The 18,217-nt window shown below is 40.8% G+C and overlaps 1 protein-coding gene across 4 annotated transcripts in view; it reads left to right on the forward strand.

Moving 5' to 3' along the window:
• The first annotated feature begins 2,268 nt into the window (after nucleotides 1-2,268).
• Nucleotides 2,269-18,217, forward strand: part of TTLL11 (tubulin tyrosine ligase like 11) — a 52,626-nt gene continuing 36,677 nt past the window's right edge. Inside the window, exons 1-3 of one of the 4 annotated variants that reach the window (XM_052814847.1) lie at nucleotides 2,278-2,726; nucleotides 9,690-9,786; nucleotides 11,614-11,747. In XM_052814847.1, the coding sequence (XP_052670807.1) occupies nucleotides 2,364-2,726; nucleotides 9,690-9,786; nucleotides 11,614-11,747 (594 nt within the window). In that variant the 5' untranslated portion in view covers nucleotides 2,278-2,363. Of the gene's footprint in view, nucleotides 2,727-9,689; nucleotides 9,787-11,613; nucleotides 11,748-15,968; nucleotides 16,203-16,496; nucleotides 16,769-18,217 lie in introns of those variants that run through there. The other 3 variants (XM_052814849.1, XM_052814850.1, XM_052814851.1) reach the window with 3 other exon arrangements.

The following is an 18,217-nucleotide window of genomic DNA, read 5'->3' on the forward strand; positions in this document are numbered from 1 at the left end:
ACAGTCTGACTTCATGCTGCACACTACAGATCATCTCTATTTATCTCAACATGAAATGAAGGTTTTATCCATACAATACAGTGCAAACCAGGTATCTGATATATTACAGCTTCTCTGGTAGAGAAACAACTAGTACAGTATTAGCCTGTAAGAAATGTGGATATAGCATAATTAGATATAAAAATACTTCTCCTTTGCAATAATTTTGTTTGGTATTTCCCATGTTCCAAAGCCTCTTAATGCCTTGGCCCATCTTAACTATTTCCCTAGCTTTCCTTCAGCACTGCTGACATTGGTGAGGATAGATTACTAATACATGTTAAAAAAAGTTCATCCCGGGACCTGGCAGTAAGACAGTCAGAGTCAGGTCACCATTTTACATCACACTCCAGCTGGCAGACACCAACGTCTGGTGGTGGTTGATGAGACAACCAGGATGTGCCCTTCAATGATGGACACAGAAAAGGCACCACCTGGACAGATCAGCCTTGCCGAAGTTACAGGCCCCTCTGAGCTCCTGCTGGCACAGGGAAATGCTCCCAAGTTTTTAATTAAGAATTGTCACAGCTATAAAAAAATAATGCACATCATTTAATAGTAACCTGAGAGCAACCAAGAGCAAGCTACATGACCCCAGCCTTCCTGGTCACTTCATACTGTGTGACACAACACTGTAATTAATTAATTAATTAGTTTCTTTGTCACCTGCAAGGCTAAAAGGCGGGAGATAGGTGATGCACTGAAAAAATATGGATAGAGTTAGGATTGCAGGTGAAGCTCTAGTTTGCTGTTGAAATAAGACAGTATCTTGGTGATTAAACTTTCTTCTTTCTAAACTACTGCTGACTTGTGGAAAGGGTCCACATGTATGGAATCACCGTTACTGGCACATTGTGTCTCATGTCTTGGTTTCTATAAAATACCAGGGAGCATGTGAGGTGGGAATGAGACATTAACCCAGATGTTCCTAAAACCTGATCTAGCAGGGTAAAAGATACATTCACATCTCCTCCTGGTCTGAGGAGTTCCGCAGTCAGGAGCTTTGTCTTGACCTTTGTATTGTAACTCGCAGCTAACTGGAAGTCCCAATCTTTTGCTGCATTTATTTAAATTTTGCTTTCATTTAAATGATTTCTTCTGATACCCTGTTTCAGTCCAGCTCCGTGTCAGGAGCACGACTCTAGTGACAGCTTCTTCACGCAGAATCCTGATTATTCCTGCCTTCCCCCCCCCCCCCCCCCCCCCCTTCCCAAGTCTTGCATCTGAACCCGGAATCCCTTGCAGCCAGGCTGGATTTCCCAGGGCGCAGCGCCACCGCCTGCACGTTCTAAATTCCCTAAATCTCTGGTTTTGCTGCCCTTCAGACAACGGCTGGTTCACTCACACGTTCTCAGTTTCATTACCTCTTAACTAATATTGTGAGGGATTCACGCAACTGCTGGTGAGACTGTTCATTCCGTTACTGACATTGTAAAAGTGGTTTTTGTATTTTCTTGCTGTGCGTTTGACTCGGGCAACCTAAGAGCGTGTTTAAAATCCAGAGATTAAAGTGACTCTACCAGCATGGTATTCAGCTGAAACTGTGCAACACTAAATAGACCATGGTAACACCCGTCTTGGGAGAAATCGCCAGCACACCCAGAGGGTTTAGGGCCGAAGGGCCCTTCAGTCAACATGCCCCACGCTCCCCCTCAGAGCCCAGCACCGCTCTGCCAGCTGCAAACCCCGGCTTGGGCTTTCCAGGTGGGTTTTGATTAAAAATAATTCAAGAAGGTACAGAAACTGATCAAGCCATACAGTGGACGGTAGTCCTGGGCATGAAGTTGGTCATTACTGGACAAGGCTGAGGAAACTCGAGAGCTGAGCCGCGGCGCCGGTCCGAAGCAGAGAAGCAGGGCTTTGTCTCAGAGTAACGGCACCGGGGCCCCCCGGCTCCCGTGAAAAACACTCCACCACACGATAAAGAACGGATTTAATCTCTAAGCCACGCGGGCAGGGGTTTACGGTAGCAAAGGCCACGGCTGTCGGACGCAGCCAGATCCCCCCCCCGACCGGCCTGAGGCGCTGACCGCCGCAGCGGGACGGCCGCCACCTCAGGGGTGATTTCCCGCCCAGACACCGCCCGCTTCCAAGATGGCCGCCCCGCGCCCTTCCGAAATGGCCTCCCCGGAAGAGGCCGGCGGCTCTGCCCGCTCTCAAAATGGCCGAGGCGGCCGCATACGTCATTGCCGGCGGGGCGGGGCGAGCGGGGTCACCGCCTCGCGGCGATTGGCCCTTCGCGCTCCCCGTCCGCCGCTCCGCTCTCATGGCAACGGGCGGGGAGCGGGGGCGGCGGCGGCCGGGTCGAGGCAGCGAGCGGCGGGATGGAGCCGGCCGGGGCCCCGCCGCAGGGCTGCGGCCCGGCCCGGGAGGCGGAGGAGCCCCCGGGGTCCCCGGCCCTCCCCGCCGAGGAGCCGCAGGGCGGCCAGCCCGCCGGCGCGCACCCGGGGGAAGGGGAGCCGCCCGCCGCGGCCGGCCGGGAGCGGGAGCGGGGCCGCCGCGGGGCCGGCCCGCAGGGCCCGCCCGGGCGGACGGCGCGGGGCAGGGGGCGGCGGGCCCAGGGCCGGCGCGGAGGGGAGGAGGGGGGCCGCGCCGGCCGGCGGCCCCGCGTCACGGTGGACAGCTCCAAGGCCAAGACCTCGCTGGAGGCGCTGAAGATCAGCCTGCGGCAGCTCCGCTGGAAGGAGGTGAGCGCCCGGCAGCCCCCCCGGCCCATCGAACCGGCCCTCAGGAGGCTCCTGGGGCTCTGCCCGGGGCCGCCTTCCCCTTCCCCGCCTGGCCCCCGGCTCCGGCAGGGCCCCGGCCCGGCCTAGCGGTGGTCCCAGCTCCGGCCTTTTCCTCCGCTGCCCGGCCTGCTCTGCCGGGATCTGGGGAAACCTCCCCTCCCTTGCCTTGGGGTCTGCCTCTGGCAAAGCGTTTCCCCTTCCTCCTCCTCCTCCTCCTCCTCCTCCTCCTCCTCCTTCTTCCCCTGTCTCCCTGAATGTGCCCCCAAGCAGGCTCCTGGACTCTGGGGGGCTCATTCTGGCTGGTGTCATCTCGGTGCTGGGGTTATTTCTAATTAGATGTCAAGTCTGGAGGCTGATTTGATTCATGACCAAGAGTGCTATCACCAGTTACGCAAGCCAAAACATGGGTAATCGGATATTATGCTTCAGAGCTTAAACACATCACTGGAAAGGGCAAGAAAGAAACCTACCCCTACGTAGAAATGTTTGGTGCGTTGTGTCAGTTTGCGTTTCTTTCCTTTCACCCTTCCCTCGTAGTATGCGTACGTGAAATAAGGCTCATGACCATGAACAAAAAAGTATGACCTGATGGATCAGCCGTCTGATCTGATGGCAAAGCCTCTGCGTCGCAGATTATCTTGAAGGCGTGTCAAAGAGCATTGTGTATGAATGAAATGATATTAAACCACCTATTAAAGCATACGTAACAGGCTTTAGCCTTCTAAATTGTTGTATGTAGAGAAGGCATGGCTTTTTTTTTTTCCCCCCCCCTACAGCTTGAGTCATATGTTCTCTCTGTGCTGTGTGAGGAGTTCAGTGTCAGCCTGTGTCTGCTGAACTGGAATCATGACAATATGGGAGATGGCACAAAACTGATGCTTTGGAAGTCCTTATTTAAATCCTGAAGAGATTTCTAATATATATTTTATTATAGATGCTAAACTGTTCTCAAACTGTAAAGATTTTCTTTCTGTAATAACTTTATAAATGGCTTTATAGAAGTTGAGATGGCTTCTAGGAGCTTGTCGAGGAACTTCTGTAAGAAAAAGGGTACTTGTAATCCATTTGGAAGAGAGAAGCTGGAGGGGACATAAAGTGGAAGGATAAAACCTGAGGATGAACTGTTTGTTTGTGTGCAGAGCTAGGGTGCAGCAGCGTGATCTGTGGCACCTGCTTCACTTTTCAAAGCTGGTTTGGGGCTGCCCACTCACAAGATACTAATATTTCTGTGCACCTGATACTTTTTTAACAAAATTTTTAGGGACTTGGGGTAGACAGTGTATTCTGTGTTGCTCCTAACTTCAGAGTTAAATGCTACAAATTTATTTTCTGGAGGATTGAGTGGCAGTAAATATTACCTGTGTTTATTCATAATGTCCTAAATACCTAATACCACAGACATATATGCTCCTCGTCAGGAAGAGTAATGCTTTCTCATTCTCTAGTTTTCATAAAATTTTATTTCAAGATTTTTGTTATTTAAATCCAGTGGGAGAATTTCAAAATCTCATTGCACAAATACTCCTGTTCTCAACTCCTGCTCTTACAGCAAAATAGCAATGGATCACCAGAGGCATGAAATTAAAACCTCTTACGTGTACTTCTCTTACCCTTCAGTGCACCTGTGGAGTGTCCGTCAGCAGCCTTGCTCTATGTTTTACTCAGTAACATAGAGAGCAAAGGGGACTTCACACTTAATTTCATTGTTCTTAAGGTTAAGTTTTATGTTCAGAGTGCCCAGTGCCATTCCAGTGAGTGTTTCTGAATTACTGATTTAAGTTAGCCTCACAGATTATGTTGGTAATGAGCCATACTTACTGGTTAATTTTTTCTTTTCTGTTTCCTGAGATTTTACTGTTTTGCATATCTGTCTTGCACTTGGTATTCTGTCCTACAAATTGACTTGTTTCATATGCTCTTCTTCCTCTCTTGAATATCTGCACTGTATTAATCAGCATTCTCCTTCCTGCTCTGCATCCCCCAACAGCAATTGCTTTTGCCTTTACTTCATCTTTCTTTGTTTACTGTCTCCCTCAATATCCTTTCTCCTCCATCCATTAGTTCAGTCAATATTTTTCATTTAGTCTGTTGCTTCCTCTTGTGGCTGCTTTGTACTCTTAATAAAGAGGAGACCCAATAAGGAATTTTGTGATGCTTGACTGTATCATCTAGGTGGCCAATAATTCATTCTCTGTAAACAAGTCACTGTAATGTATTTCTGTATATTTTTCAGCTTATAAATAGGTTAATAATATGAAGGTGATGTTACCTTTTGTCAAGAAAGTGCTTTCTCCTATCAATGTATATGTATCAAATCAGTTTTCTCTTTTTTTTTTTTCCTTTCTTTATTTCCCTCTCACCCACCCCGCCCTGCCCCAAAGGTGGAAAGAGTAATCAAAGGGGAACCAATATTAGCTATGACTCTTAACTAGTACTGTTTACATTGTGGAAAATATGAAGGTGAAAGTCTTCCAGGATGGGAGCAAGACGAACTGTTGCCTTCAAGCTAGCAGACTTCAGTAGACACAGGGAATCAGTAGGCAAGATCTTGTCTAGATTTGAAGAGAAAAATAAGCAACATTAAGAAGAGAAATACAAGGAAAACTCTTTTATTCAAGTTACATATAATTTTGAAAGGTGTCCCTTTCAAATGTTTAGAAAAATAGCACTAACTTATTTGTTCAAACAACTATCATTGATGGCCAAAGAGCCTTGGAAATAGTTGCACTGTTACAGCAGGACCAGCAGAGGGAACACAGTTGTCATTTCTTGTAGAATCCATAAAAATAATGCGGAAAAAATCTTAGAAGTAGTAATAAATGCATATATTTTAAATACTGATGTTTCAGGGGCTGGTATTCTGCTCTCATCCCTTGTATAATACTTTTCAAGGTGATTGCATCTTCAGCTGTGATATAGTATATTTGATCCTTCTTCCTCACCACTTATTTTACATTTTTTCCCATTGCTGCTTTTGTTTTGTATCTGTTCTTCTCTGTGTCTGGTGCTGGATGTGTTGGCTTGAATGTTTTGTTGGGCAGGAGGCATTATAATAGGCTTTTTAAAGTGGGCTCCTTTTTATCGGTAACTTTTTGTATCCAATGGATAGCATTATTACAGTGTCATATAGGCTTTTGTTTTGGTTTGTTTTTTGCTTTAAGTTGTGCATTCTGAAATCTCCTTGCTGTAGTTACCCTGACTTGCTGAAGAGCTTTGTTTCAGTAATAGTCGATTATTGCAATGTGCTCCCTGATAATTTGTAGAAGAAAGACATAATGCACCGTGTGATTACAGAGTTGTCCACATGGTAGTAGTTCATGTTAGTAGACTAACATATGGTAAAGGCCATTATAAGACACACACACAAAAAAAAAAAGAAGAATACTCTAAACATGGCTAATATTGGTGAGCAGTTTATTCTATGGCACTGATACATGAGAAAGAGGTGAAAGAGTCCAAGAGAAACCAATTTGTCTATTGAGATTCTGTTATCGGAAGCAAATGACTGAACCCCCCCCCCTTTTTTTTTTTCAGCTGTGGGAATTTTGAGTAAATTAAATTATCAACCATGATAGCCCTATCTAGGGTAATCTAGGGGTGGACTTTTTAAAAAGCATTGCAGAATTTTAATGTGCATGCCAGTGAAGCAATTACTCCCATCACTAGATTGGACTATCTGATTTAGTGTGTCAGGTTCTTTAAATGAACATGATATGCCAAATGAAATAATGGGCACAAATTGAGCTTGCATCCTGAGTTTATTCATCACTTAATAAATTATTTCTTTGGCTAGCTTTCAATTACCAGGAAAATGGAAGAAGCAGATGTCTCGGGCATCAAATACCCCAGCATTAAGCGTTTCATTTGTCTCGCTGTTCCGTAGCTGCATGAAGGTGTAGAAATAGTTTGAAATTTTACGCTGGGAAAAGCTGACTAGAAGACAAGAATCATTTAACTTGTCATTAAACGTGATGGAACAGGCTGATGTGACCCGTGAGACAATTTATATTATTGGCTTCTAATCAAAAGGTAGAAATGACCTGTCAGACAAATTTTACTATGATGGGTTATTAATTGTTTCAGAGTTATGGAAACAGTTCTATTCTCTTTGTGGCTCCTTGTTTATTTGTTCTGACAAATGCCCCCAACTCTGAATAAAAAAAAGATTTAAAATAAATTGTTCAAACAGTTAGTGAATTGATTGCAGCCTGAACGTTGTTTGCAGTGACGGATCCTAGGACCAGACTCTGGGGTTTTCTGCACAGGATGGACACACGGCTCCAGTCGTGCTTACCACCTCGGTCCCCCTGGGGCTGCGACCCCCCCAAGTCCCCGGGCTGCGAGCACCTTGGCTTTGGCATGGGTTAGTGCAGATCTGAGGCTATTCCAGCTGACGCCAGGTAGCCGTAGACAGAAGTTATTATGAGAACAGAGGACTGCTTGAAGCATCCACCTTTCTTTTCAGCTAGTCCCCTGCACCAGGAGCTGGTGGAAAGGCCTCTTTTACCAGAATAAGATTAATTCATACCTGCCTGGCACTGCCAGAGCGAGCCAAGTAATCGAACTTGTTTGTTCCTTTCCAAACACTATTCTTATGTAAAAGCAAAGTATCCTTCCCAGCTCATTCAGGAGGTGAGTTTGATCCCATTGTTGGATAAATCCCAATAATCTTGATTTGTCAGGAGTAGGGAAGTTGCCATGCTATCTGGATTGCTCATGCAGGGGTGCAATGCTTCCATCTTCCAGTCCAGAGGTGCTCACTCTTCATCTGTTGTGAAATGATTTCTGTGCAGTGTTTGTAAAGTGCTTTGATATCCTCTGTAGATGAAAGGTGTTATATAAATGCAAATTTCATTCCTTTCATTTCAATTTCATTTAATAAATAAATAAATTGTTCAGGTTTTAGTGGGAAGGGCGTTCTGAGACCTACTACTGCATCTGTATTCTGGATATACCTGTGGAGAGAGGTTAAGGCCACAGATTGTCTTTCAGAGCCTAACAGAATTAATTTTCACTTGTACAGAAACAGATTTTTGCAGGCTGAATAATGATTAAATAAGTGAAGAATCCACTGGCTCTGTTAAATTGGGTATCTCATCCCTATGAGTAAGGAAACAGAAAGGATGCATTGCTCAATTAGCATTTTAAATTAATTTTTCAAGGCTATTTACTGAGGAAACTGAAATTTTAATTAAAGTAGCAAATACAGTAATTCACTCAAAAGCTTTATGAGATTCTTTTTTCTGTCATATTGAAAAAAAATCCAGTGCTTAAAGAAATGTTTTAAAGCAGGAAAAATTATATTTGGAGTAAAGAACAAGTAGTTTCTGCAAAATACTGTGGTTCTTTCAATAAGTAAATGGTATTGAAGTCAATGGGTGACGAGGGTGGTAGATACTTCATAAAAGTGTGTCCTAAAAATGCTGTGGTCAGAAATATAGCATATTTATTTGAAAAAGATGTAACCTAATAGTAGAAGAGATTCCTGTGAATGTATTCCATGTGGTATTTAATTAATGGCACCTACATGGAGTTGCAGATAAAATGGGTTTTTTTTAATTGATGAAAGGGACTGGGTCTAAGAGAACAAGTGTGGAAAATAAGAGTACCTCTTTTACACAAAACTATTATTATTATTATATGGATTACAGATGTTTGATTTTTAACAGTATTTTTTTTTGCTTTGGATGGTTGATACTGCTAATTCATGGGGCTTTTGTTCTTACTGCTGGAAGCTTGCTTTTTTTAAACCATTTTACTACTGTTAGAAACTGTTGCTATCAGTAATTGGCAGCACTGTTTCAGAGCTCTTCAGACTGTTCAAAAAAGGTTGATCTTTTTGGTAATAGATAACTATACAGTCTTCCAATTTATGGTGAAATCTTGTGTGAATGGGAAAAGAAGCTCTTAAGTTGTTGGAATACTTAATATTGTTGAAATAATTGCCTTGGTCCTTAATAGTTGAAACATATATGCTCAACAAATGATTAATTAAATTATAAGCTTTTCTTTTAAATTCAGGCTATTGGTACCAGAAAGGAATTAATACTGTATAAATTAGTACACATAACTGAATATATAAAACTATTCATTTTAAATTTATTGCAGCTTGGACACCAATGTAAATCAGCTTGCTCAGAAAGTGCTTTGCAGTTACACCTTACCATTAATTTACAACAATATTACTAACTACATGTATTCCCTAAAATAAAGTTCTAGGGAGTAGAAATGTTTCCTGCTCATGCTAGACTGGGAGCACATGGAGATGCCACATGGTTGGGGGTAAAGGGCCACTGTGTGTATCGATGCAATCTGGGAAAGGGATTTGAGTTACCAAACTGCGGAGGGGGAGCATAAATAAAAGCCATGAGACTGTTGGCGTTAAGTGGTGATCTTTTTAAGAATAGGAGTTGATTTAGTAACTGCCAGTAGAGACAATTCATCCATGACCTCTAGTGCTTTTTTTCCTCGATGGTTGCTTATCACCCCTTAAACTGGGGAGGAAAAAAACCCCAAACCGAAACATTGTCAGCATTTATTTACTTCCCAGCTGTAGCACTTGCTATTGCTGTGCCTTCATGTGCCGGAATTAAGTGCTTCTTAATGAAATTTTATTCCCTGTAATAGTATTTTAAATTACAAATGAGTCATGCCTTAATTGTGGTTGATAACAAGCTTGGAGTTTCTCAGTACAGATCATGCCTCTCAGTCATTTGTTTTTAGTTTCTAGAAACCTTTCACGGTTTGTTAATGTCTTGAACTGATCAAAATATTCTTAGTTCTGCAACCAAAATATAGAGCATGGGTTTTTTTGATAGAAGGCTGTTCTTGAATGGTTTATGCTTAATATGAGCTTTTAGAAAAGTAAGGAATGAATGGGTATTGCCAGTTTGCTTTAAAACTTGCCTCCTATCTTTTTTCCAGTTTCCTTTTGGCAGACGCTTGCCGTGCGATATCTATTGGCATGGGGTATCATTTCATGATAATGATATATTCTCAGGTCAAGTCAACAAGTTTCCAGGTACCTTACTTCTGTTTCTAGTTTAAACAAATGCTTTAAGAACATGATTATTTTAACTGTTTCTATGTTTTACTGCTTTTTGATGTGAATTATCTGCCTAATCAGCTGATGGTATTTTTAGCATATTACCATTTTTGGTGGGTGATTTCTGCTTAGGGAGTAAGAATATCAGAATGGGTGTCTCAAACAATTTCTGAACCGAAATTTGTTTTGGAGAGGAAGTGTTTGTGATGAAAAGAATACTTCATATGTATGAATTTAAGAAAAATAAGAGTGTTAGGCTATAATTTAAGTGAAGTGTGCAATTATTGTGTGTTATCTAGCATTGATAACAGTGCTGTGTCTTTGGATTTGGTTTTGATTCAAAGTGGAAAGAATCTGTGGGGTTTTTTTTTTTTCATACTCTGGCCTTTCTCAGGGAGAAGCTCAAAGCGAAGTTCCTCAAATGGATTTTTTTAATATTGAAGAGTTTGTGTCAGCCCGCATCTTATGATGACTCTTCTACTTTTTTAAGCTCCCTTTTTTTCCTCGTTTAATCCCTGTTGAGATCTCTCTAAATAAGAGCTAAGAGCTTAGGTATTGACTTATCTAAGCCCTTTACTTCAGATTTATTGCTGCTGTTAGTATGCTGTGAGAATAAGAACCCTCAGATATCGAACTTCATGCTTTATTTACCCTGAATTTCTCCTGTCTGTGGGAAGTTCATGTTCAAGTATCAGATGGCATAGTTTTCTGGTGTTTTAAATCTGTGTTAGATGAATGTTACTCTCTCTGTATTCTGGCTTCTAGGTGGTAAGCAAGTGGCCTGCACAATAATCAAAGCCAGAGAGTCCTTCAGAACTAGGCCTGATTTCCAGGAACATTGCACTAACTTGATGCTGGGTATTACTAAATTCTTCCTCTTGAAGAAGAGGTCTTGATGCTTCTCTTAGTTACTTGTGAGAGATTCAAAGAATCTGAGAGGGTTAGTCCTCAGAAAGACTTAGAAATTTTTCCATAAAAATAGATTTTTAGTCATGTTCCTGATGGAAATAAGACTTCAGAAAATGTGTGTGTGTGTGTTCCCTGTTACTTTCTGTCCTCCTTGTACCTTTGGAATCTCCTGCCCAAAATCAACTGTGCTTGACAGCAGTTTGCAGTCACAGACTACTGAGTTCCCGTAGGTTTTGTGGAAGTTTGCTGACCATGTAGCAAAGAAGCCCACAGATGATGTTCTCCCCAAGAAAGAAACTGCAGCATAAACTAAGCCGTAATACTTTAAAGTATGTAAACAACATGGGAGTAACCCTGAATGCCCCGACCTTGGGAAAAGCTTCTACCAGAGCTCACACAGATCTGGAAATGGCATGATGCAAGCATGAGATTCACAGCTGCAGGAAAGCAGCTAAGTTTGGCTTCTCACAAAATAACCTATTCTTTCTGACGTAGTTACTTAAATGAATGCAAAGTAAACACAAAGTGGTTGATTACATTTAAATGACATTTTTACCTATTTCTGGAACAATAGCAGGCTAGGGCAATAATTTTGGATTATAGCAAAGACGGTAGTTACTATTCAACTAATGTTTTCCCTCTGTTATTCTGAGCTGTATTTTTATAATTTTTTTTTTCTAATATGATACAGCAGTACATACAATATGAAATATGGCAGGGGAATGTTACAAATATTTTGTCAGATTTTAAATTTTAAAAGGTTTTCAGCTTTATTGAAAGCAATGACTAGAGAGCCTACCAGTAGGGTGAGTAATGATATAACAATTTACTTTTAGGTTGAGCCTTCAGTGCGGATATTTCATCACTTTTAGACACTGTCTGTTCTTTTCACAGGCATGACAGAGATGGTACGTAAAATTACACTGAGTCGGGCAGTGCGAACAATGCAAGATCTATTTCCTCTTGAATATAACTTCTATCCTCGATCCTGGATTCTGCCAGAAGAATTTCCCCTCTTTGTGGCTGAGGTAGATTACTTTTTCTCTCAGAGTAGTGTAACTTCTTGGATATTGTTGCCATGTCATTCTTAAGTTTTTTTTATACCTACCAGATTATTTAAAATGACACTTGGGTGCTGTGGATGACATCTTTTTCAATTCGCCTGAGATCAGACTTTTGTTTGTTATGTTCTAGAAAAACCTTAAAAACAGTTACGCTTCTCTGCAATGCCAGAAGAGATGTCTGCAAATTAAACATGGTAGAACCATAAGCCCTGCATATTCTACTGAGTTTAAAAGGGCTGAGGAGGTTCCAGTACAGTAGTGTGTGGAGTGTGGTACTTCACCAGGTTCATTGTCACTGAAGTCTTTTTAGTCCATTCTGCCTGTTTATCCAAATCTTTCAAAACAGCAGTTTGTACTGTGTGTTGTTAAATATAATTACATCTTCCTGAATAATTGTTTGATTGAATCTCTTGTCAGACTGTTGCTTTGTTTAAATATTCAGAATGTAATAAAATACCATTCTTTTTTAGCTTTCTTGGAAAAAAGTGATGCTGTGTGTTGGTGTTTGGTTCTGTTATTACAAATATTTTTAAAAATATTGTATGTGTTTGTTTTAACTCTGACTCACCCAGTACATTCTTGTATTCTACAGTATCCTCTGCTTGGAAAAGTGACAGAAAAAGTACAGACTTTAAGAGACTTCTATACTGTGTGTTAGTTTTTGGATAATTACCATATCCAAAATCCAGTTAAATCTATGAATATCTTTTAAAATACACTCTTCACGTGTGCTGGGTCACTGCCATGGCACTGCTAGTAACAGTAAAAATGAGTAAAATCCCAACAGTACTTCAGCCTTATTGCTTTAGTTGCAAGACCAGTTTGTAAAAGGAGTGTAAATTATCCAGTCGATTTAGCAATGACAGGTAGATAAGTGCAAATAACTTGGAAGTAAACTTTCAAAATGGTGCACTGGAGTTCTAGCGATGACTCTTTCGGGAATCGTGCCCATCTCCGTTACAAGGCACTGATTAACTGAGCAGCGCGTAGCAATGTGGTCTGTACATCAGGTTAAATGCACACACCCGCACGCTGTCAGCAGGTGGCACTGCAAATAAATACTTTTCTCTGGTTGAACGGTTACTGGAGTAAAAACGGTTTGTTTTTTGTTCCAAGAATAACAGATGTCCGGTAACACACTCCTAGGAGTTTCCTTCGCATATGTTCTTCCATCTGTGTTTGAGAATAGCATAGTTCTTGTTATCAAACATTATATTTTATGTTGTAAGAGTTTATGTTCTCCTTAACACAAGTTTGTAATGTAACCCCTCCAAAACAAGAAAAAATACAAAACAAAAAATTCCACATCCACTGTGAACCATAAATGGTTCAGAACACTTTTCAGCTGCAGTTTCATGAGTTCTGAGTAGGAGCTCTCCAGCCTTTTCTGTTGTTTTTCTTCATATGTGGTTTTGTTTGCTTTACAACCAAGGGAACCTAATGCTGCTGAAAATGTTAGCTCTCTGAGACTCAATATTCAGCCTATTCACAAACAAGTGCAATATAGCATTGGCGGAGCCTGCATGTTAGACATACCCCTATAGGAACTGGCATATGCTTCAATATATGAATGCCATGTGTACATTTATCTGAGCAAAAGATGATTTAGCCATCTCTGGTACTTCTGGAAGTAAAGCTGTATTGTCATGGGCTGCAGCTCCTAAGGATGTAGCTCTAGGTGTGCCATGCTGAAACTCATTTTGCTGTACCTTCACTATTACTAGTATTCGAGTCCTTTAGAGCATAGTTAATTACCAAAAGTCACAAATTCAGTGTATGTATAGGTTAGACATGAGAAGATGGTTTGGTGCTGTTTGTAGTATAGAATTTTGTTGCAAAGGGCTGGACTGAGAAATGAACAGCTATGAGATTTTGCCTGTAATAGAAATGACTATTGAAAGAAGAAACTCCTTGACAATGTAAATCTCTCTGCCTCCTTCTGAAGTACTACAACATTTCAAAATAATTTCTCTCTCAAATACTCTTACTGTGCCTCACTTCTCTAGACATGATTGTGAACTTTTATTATACATTTGTATCAATAACTAAATCAAATGCTGTCAGCTTCCCACTTTCCCCTATACCTAAATCCAGGTAGAAAACACTACAGCTAATGAAATATTAATCTTCTGTGCTTTAAAAGCCAGTAATTGATGAGAAAGCTGCACTCTTGAGTTTGTTGTGGGTGAGCTTCATATTGGGAAATGCCAACAAGATGGTAGTTCCCTTAGTGTCATTTGTATTGAAATGAAATGGTGATAGGTATTTTTAACAAGGGCTTAAAAATTCATTTTACTAAGTAAATGTATGCTTAGCTACTTTCAGAATTCACTTATTTTTTTACCTTCTAAAACATTTTGTACTAACATATCACTGTAACAGAAGATGAATTACAGATAAACAAATCTCGCAGGTGCTATGGTAATCACCCCTTCACTAACAGAGAAGAATCTGTTGGAATCTGTGTACTAAGAACTTATTTCTAATAGGAAATTCCAATTTCTAAAAAGTAACTAGCTTAGGATTCAAACCAGGACCTTGATTGCTCTCATACTACCTTTTTTGTGTTGTCTGTGAGGATGATGAATAGGCCTAGTACGATTAATTTTTAATAAGAATCTAATTTGGACAGTCTCATTTCTAGCACAGCGTATTTTTGGTGGTTTAATCAGGTTTTCAGCATTTGAATACCTCTTAGGCATAGACATGAATTTTGTAGTCTTTGTGCTGTCAAATCTTATAGCCCATTATATGCATTTTTTTCAGAACACATATTAATTCAGCCTGTGTTTCCTCATAAAAGGCAAACCTGCAACTGGATCAGATTTTCATGCCTTTAGACATCATACTCTCCTCTTGCTGTTGACTGTAAACAGTTAACATGTTTTTAAAGATAATTTCCTTCTGTCAAGCTAAGTACACAGAAATACCTCATTTCATATGAACTAATTTTCCTACATGACTGAATCTTCTAAGTCTGGACAAGCTTCCTCGTAATGAGAATTTGAAAGAATATAGTTGAGGGGATTGTGGAGAATTTGAAGATGACTGTCAGGAATTTCCTTGAAGATCAAGAAACCATCTGCTTCAAGGCAGTCAATCTGCTGAAAAACAGACTGACTCTGGATTACTGTTCCCCCTTTCCCCACCATCCTATCTTCATCTGCCATATATAAGTTTTGATGGAGTAGAAGGCCTGAATAATATCCAGGTCTTCTAGTCCATCAAAAAATGGACTAGAAAATGATGGAGAAAATTTTTTTTTTTCCAGATAAATGGAAAGAGTTAAGTATGAGATCTGTGAGAGTAATGATTGTTAAAATGCAGTACTTCAAAAGCAGGTTGCTGTTGCATCTTTAACAGTAGTCCCCAGAAAGCATTACCTTTTTTGAAAAGGTGCTGCTGTAGCAGAGCAGAAGTAGCCTGAGGCGTGAACAACAGGCATGGGAATGGGAGGCAGATTGCCCCAGCTGGTTTCATAGAGGTTCTTTATTACTTTCTGCCCTAGTAGACCATGATTGTTGCTTCATATGTACAACTAGAGTCATAGTAGGGTATGTTTAGTCATAGACTTTTAAGATTAACCAAGTAGATTTCTGGGATGCTAAGTTTAACAACGGTGAACCGGAGAATCTCCTCTAGTATGCAGAGTAATGTCACGTCAGGGGAAGATTATTTGTTAGTGGTAAAAAGACTAAGGCATAAATCCTGCTTTCCTTCTTTGTACGTCTAGGCCTGCTGATCTACTTGGACCTATTTATCCACATGCTGTTTATGTAAGCCTGATCTCCATTGTGGCGTTTTATCCCTCAAAGTGACCTATTTTGAAGAAGGATCTTTCATTGAGTTAGTGTGACACTTGTCCACAAGAAAAATCCTAGTCTAAATAATTAATCTTGAATTTCTGCAGTAGCTAGTAGGACAGCTTTTAGCAATGTGGTTCTCAATGAAGTAAATGACTGGACAGGACGGAGCCAGAAGTCCTTCAGGCCTCGGGAACATTGCTGCTAGCAGAGCTGCGCTTCCCGTCTGGATCAGCAGCCTAATGTAGTTGCAGGAGAGGGTGTTGTCCAAAAATCACAATGATCTGACGGGCGCTCAGCCTTTTCCTGTGCGTTAATTTTTTCTCTTTCATTCTAGAGTGCCATGGCTGATGGTGGCAATTGATTGTTTTTTCTTTGTTAGCTTGTATCCTCAGGCATCTTAAAGTCAATCTTCAGTTGTTGCTGGTGAGCTGCAGGCCTGTGTAAAACCAGATCGCTGACTTTGTTCAGCGTGGTGCTGGCTGAATGGAGAGAATAGCAGCTGTGCAGGTCTGGTGCCATAAAACATGTGAATACAAGGAAAGAGTGGTCTGTACTGTGACATCCCTCCGTTTTGAAAAGAAGAGATTTTAAGTGCTTTATTCTTCCGAATCCCGTGAGTAGCTGATAAACGTGCTAGTCTTCATCCTGCGTTTTCTTTAGCTGCATTCTTTGTTAGGACTCCCTGGGCCAGTGCTGTTAGGAGTTTCACGAGCTACAGTCCTTCAGCATCTATTCATTGAAACCTGGATTTTATAGTTGCATTTTGATAAATTACAATTTGTGCTCTAACATTTGATTTCCTCCTAAATATTTGTGAATGTAGTGCTACTATATTTACACCTGTAGGGACTTTAGCTACACGCAGAGAACAGCGATAGAGCTGGGGGAGCTACAGAGGCTTCCTTACTAGGGTCCTGTTGCTTTACCATGAACTTAAAGGGCTACCCGAGAAGGTAATGCGGCAGTTCATTTTCCACTGCTTGCTCAGTCCTTGACCTCCAAACCAGTTGCCAATTAATACCAGTTCCCTTCGGTTCTCTTTCTGTTCTTGGTGTGTGCCAGTTGCATCACTACATTCACATTCCACTTGCCAAACAGCTTCCGATAGCAGTGAGCACCACTGGTGCTGACGGGATTTGGAGAGATGGCAGACAGGTCTTCAGTCATCCTGTACCTCAGGTAGCTGCTTTTTGCCTCCGATGCTTCTGAAAGCTGAGACACATTAACTCACTGGCTTAAACATGCTCATATTCTTTCCTTGCTGCATGTTGTAAAACATGCCATATTTTATGAATAGTTTTTAAAATTCATCTAAGATGACTCTAAATCCTTTCTGACTTCCTTTCTTTCTTTCTCAATTTCACTTCTACTAATTGAGGCATCCAAATCTCTGCAGTTCTTACTTTTGCTATACAAGTAATAAAATAACTAAAATTTATTTAGGCGGTGGGAGATATGCATGTAACATGAAAGATCTGATATTTAGCAGATGTGTCAGGCCCTTACAGTGACCTAGTTACGGTCTTCATGATTTTTTTCGTCCTCAAATAAAATGCACTGAAGCTTGCAAAGTTTAGGTTTGCTTCTTGGGAATGTGAACTTTGTAGGCAATTTAGATGGTGTAATTGCTCTTTTCTCTGATGTAAAAAGATACCCTAATTATATTGATTTTTTTTTTTTTTTTGCATGAGAGAGTTTTGAGTGAATATATGCTGTTTACAAAAGTGCAGATTTGAATCCAGCAGTTAGTTATTGGTGCCGTGTTTAATTCTGACTCACTGTATCCAGCTGGGAATGACATTAGCCTCCAAACATTCCCTGCTAAATGAATGTATCAGTTTAACATGTTCAAAGGCCAAAACAACCTTATTACAATAATCATGTTTTGGATTGCCAACTATTAACATGCTGTTCCAGGTGGGATTATTTAAGTTTCTCACAGATAAGATAACTGATTCTTTAGGAAAGAAAAATGGCCATTTCCCTCTTCTTTTTCCCAAAATTTTTTTTAGTTTTACTTCTTATGTAACTCCCATTAGTTTAAAACCAAAAAATTCAAAGATATTTATAGTTGCTTCCAAGAAGCTAGTTTCTATAAAAGGCTGTTGTCTGTTATATTGCCAAGCCCTGTTTATGCCCCAGAAATCAAGCTGCTGATGTCAGTATGAAGAAATGACAGTGGGGTCAGCATGAAGAAATGACAGTGGGATTGAGCAAAAAGTTCAGATTCAACTGCCTTTTGAATTTGAGACATTTGGATCTAGATCTGAGTTGTAGAACTTTTTCTTTTTTTCCTTTTTATTCTTCTCACTTGGTGTGTGAGGATGCAGGCCCCTCTCTATAATCCTATAATTCTCTATAATTGAATTTTGTGCTTCATCTTACTAAGGCCACATCAGTGATTCTGTAGGACAGTTAGGTTCTGACAAATCATGGGTACTTCACCATCACTGTTATCATAATTTCTGTTTGTGGTAAGCCATTTCCCTTATACACCCCAAGAATCTAGGGCACAGTGTGGAAAAAACCTCAAGGTATGGCTTATACTGTACTCATTGATATCTACAAAGCAGTGAGAGAACTGGATACATGAGTATCAAGGTCCAAGCTGCTGTAAACAATACAGAA

The sequence above is a fragment of the Harpia harpyja genome, chromosome 19 (assembly GCF_026419915.1).
Source record: "Harpia harpyja isolate bHarHar1 chromosome 19, bHarHar1 primary haplotype, whole genome shotgun sequence".
Taxonomy (NCBI): Eukaryota; Metazoa; Chordata; class Aves; order Accipitriformes; family Accipitridae; genus Harpia; species Harpia harpyja.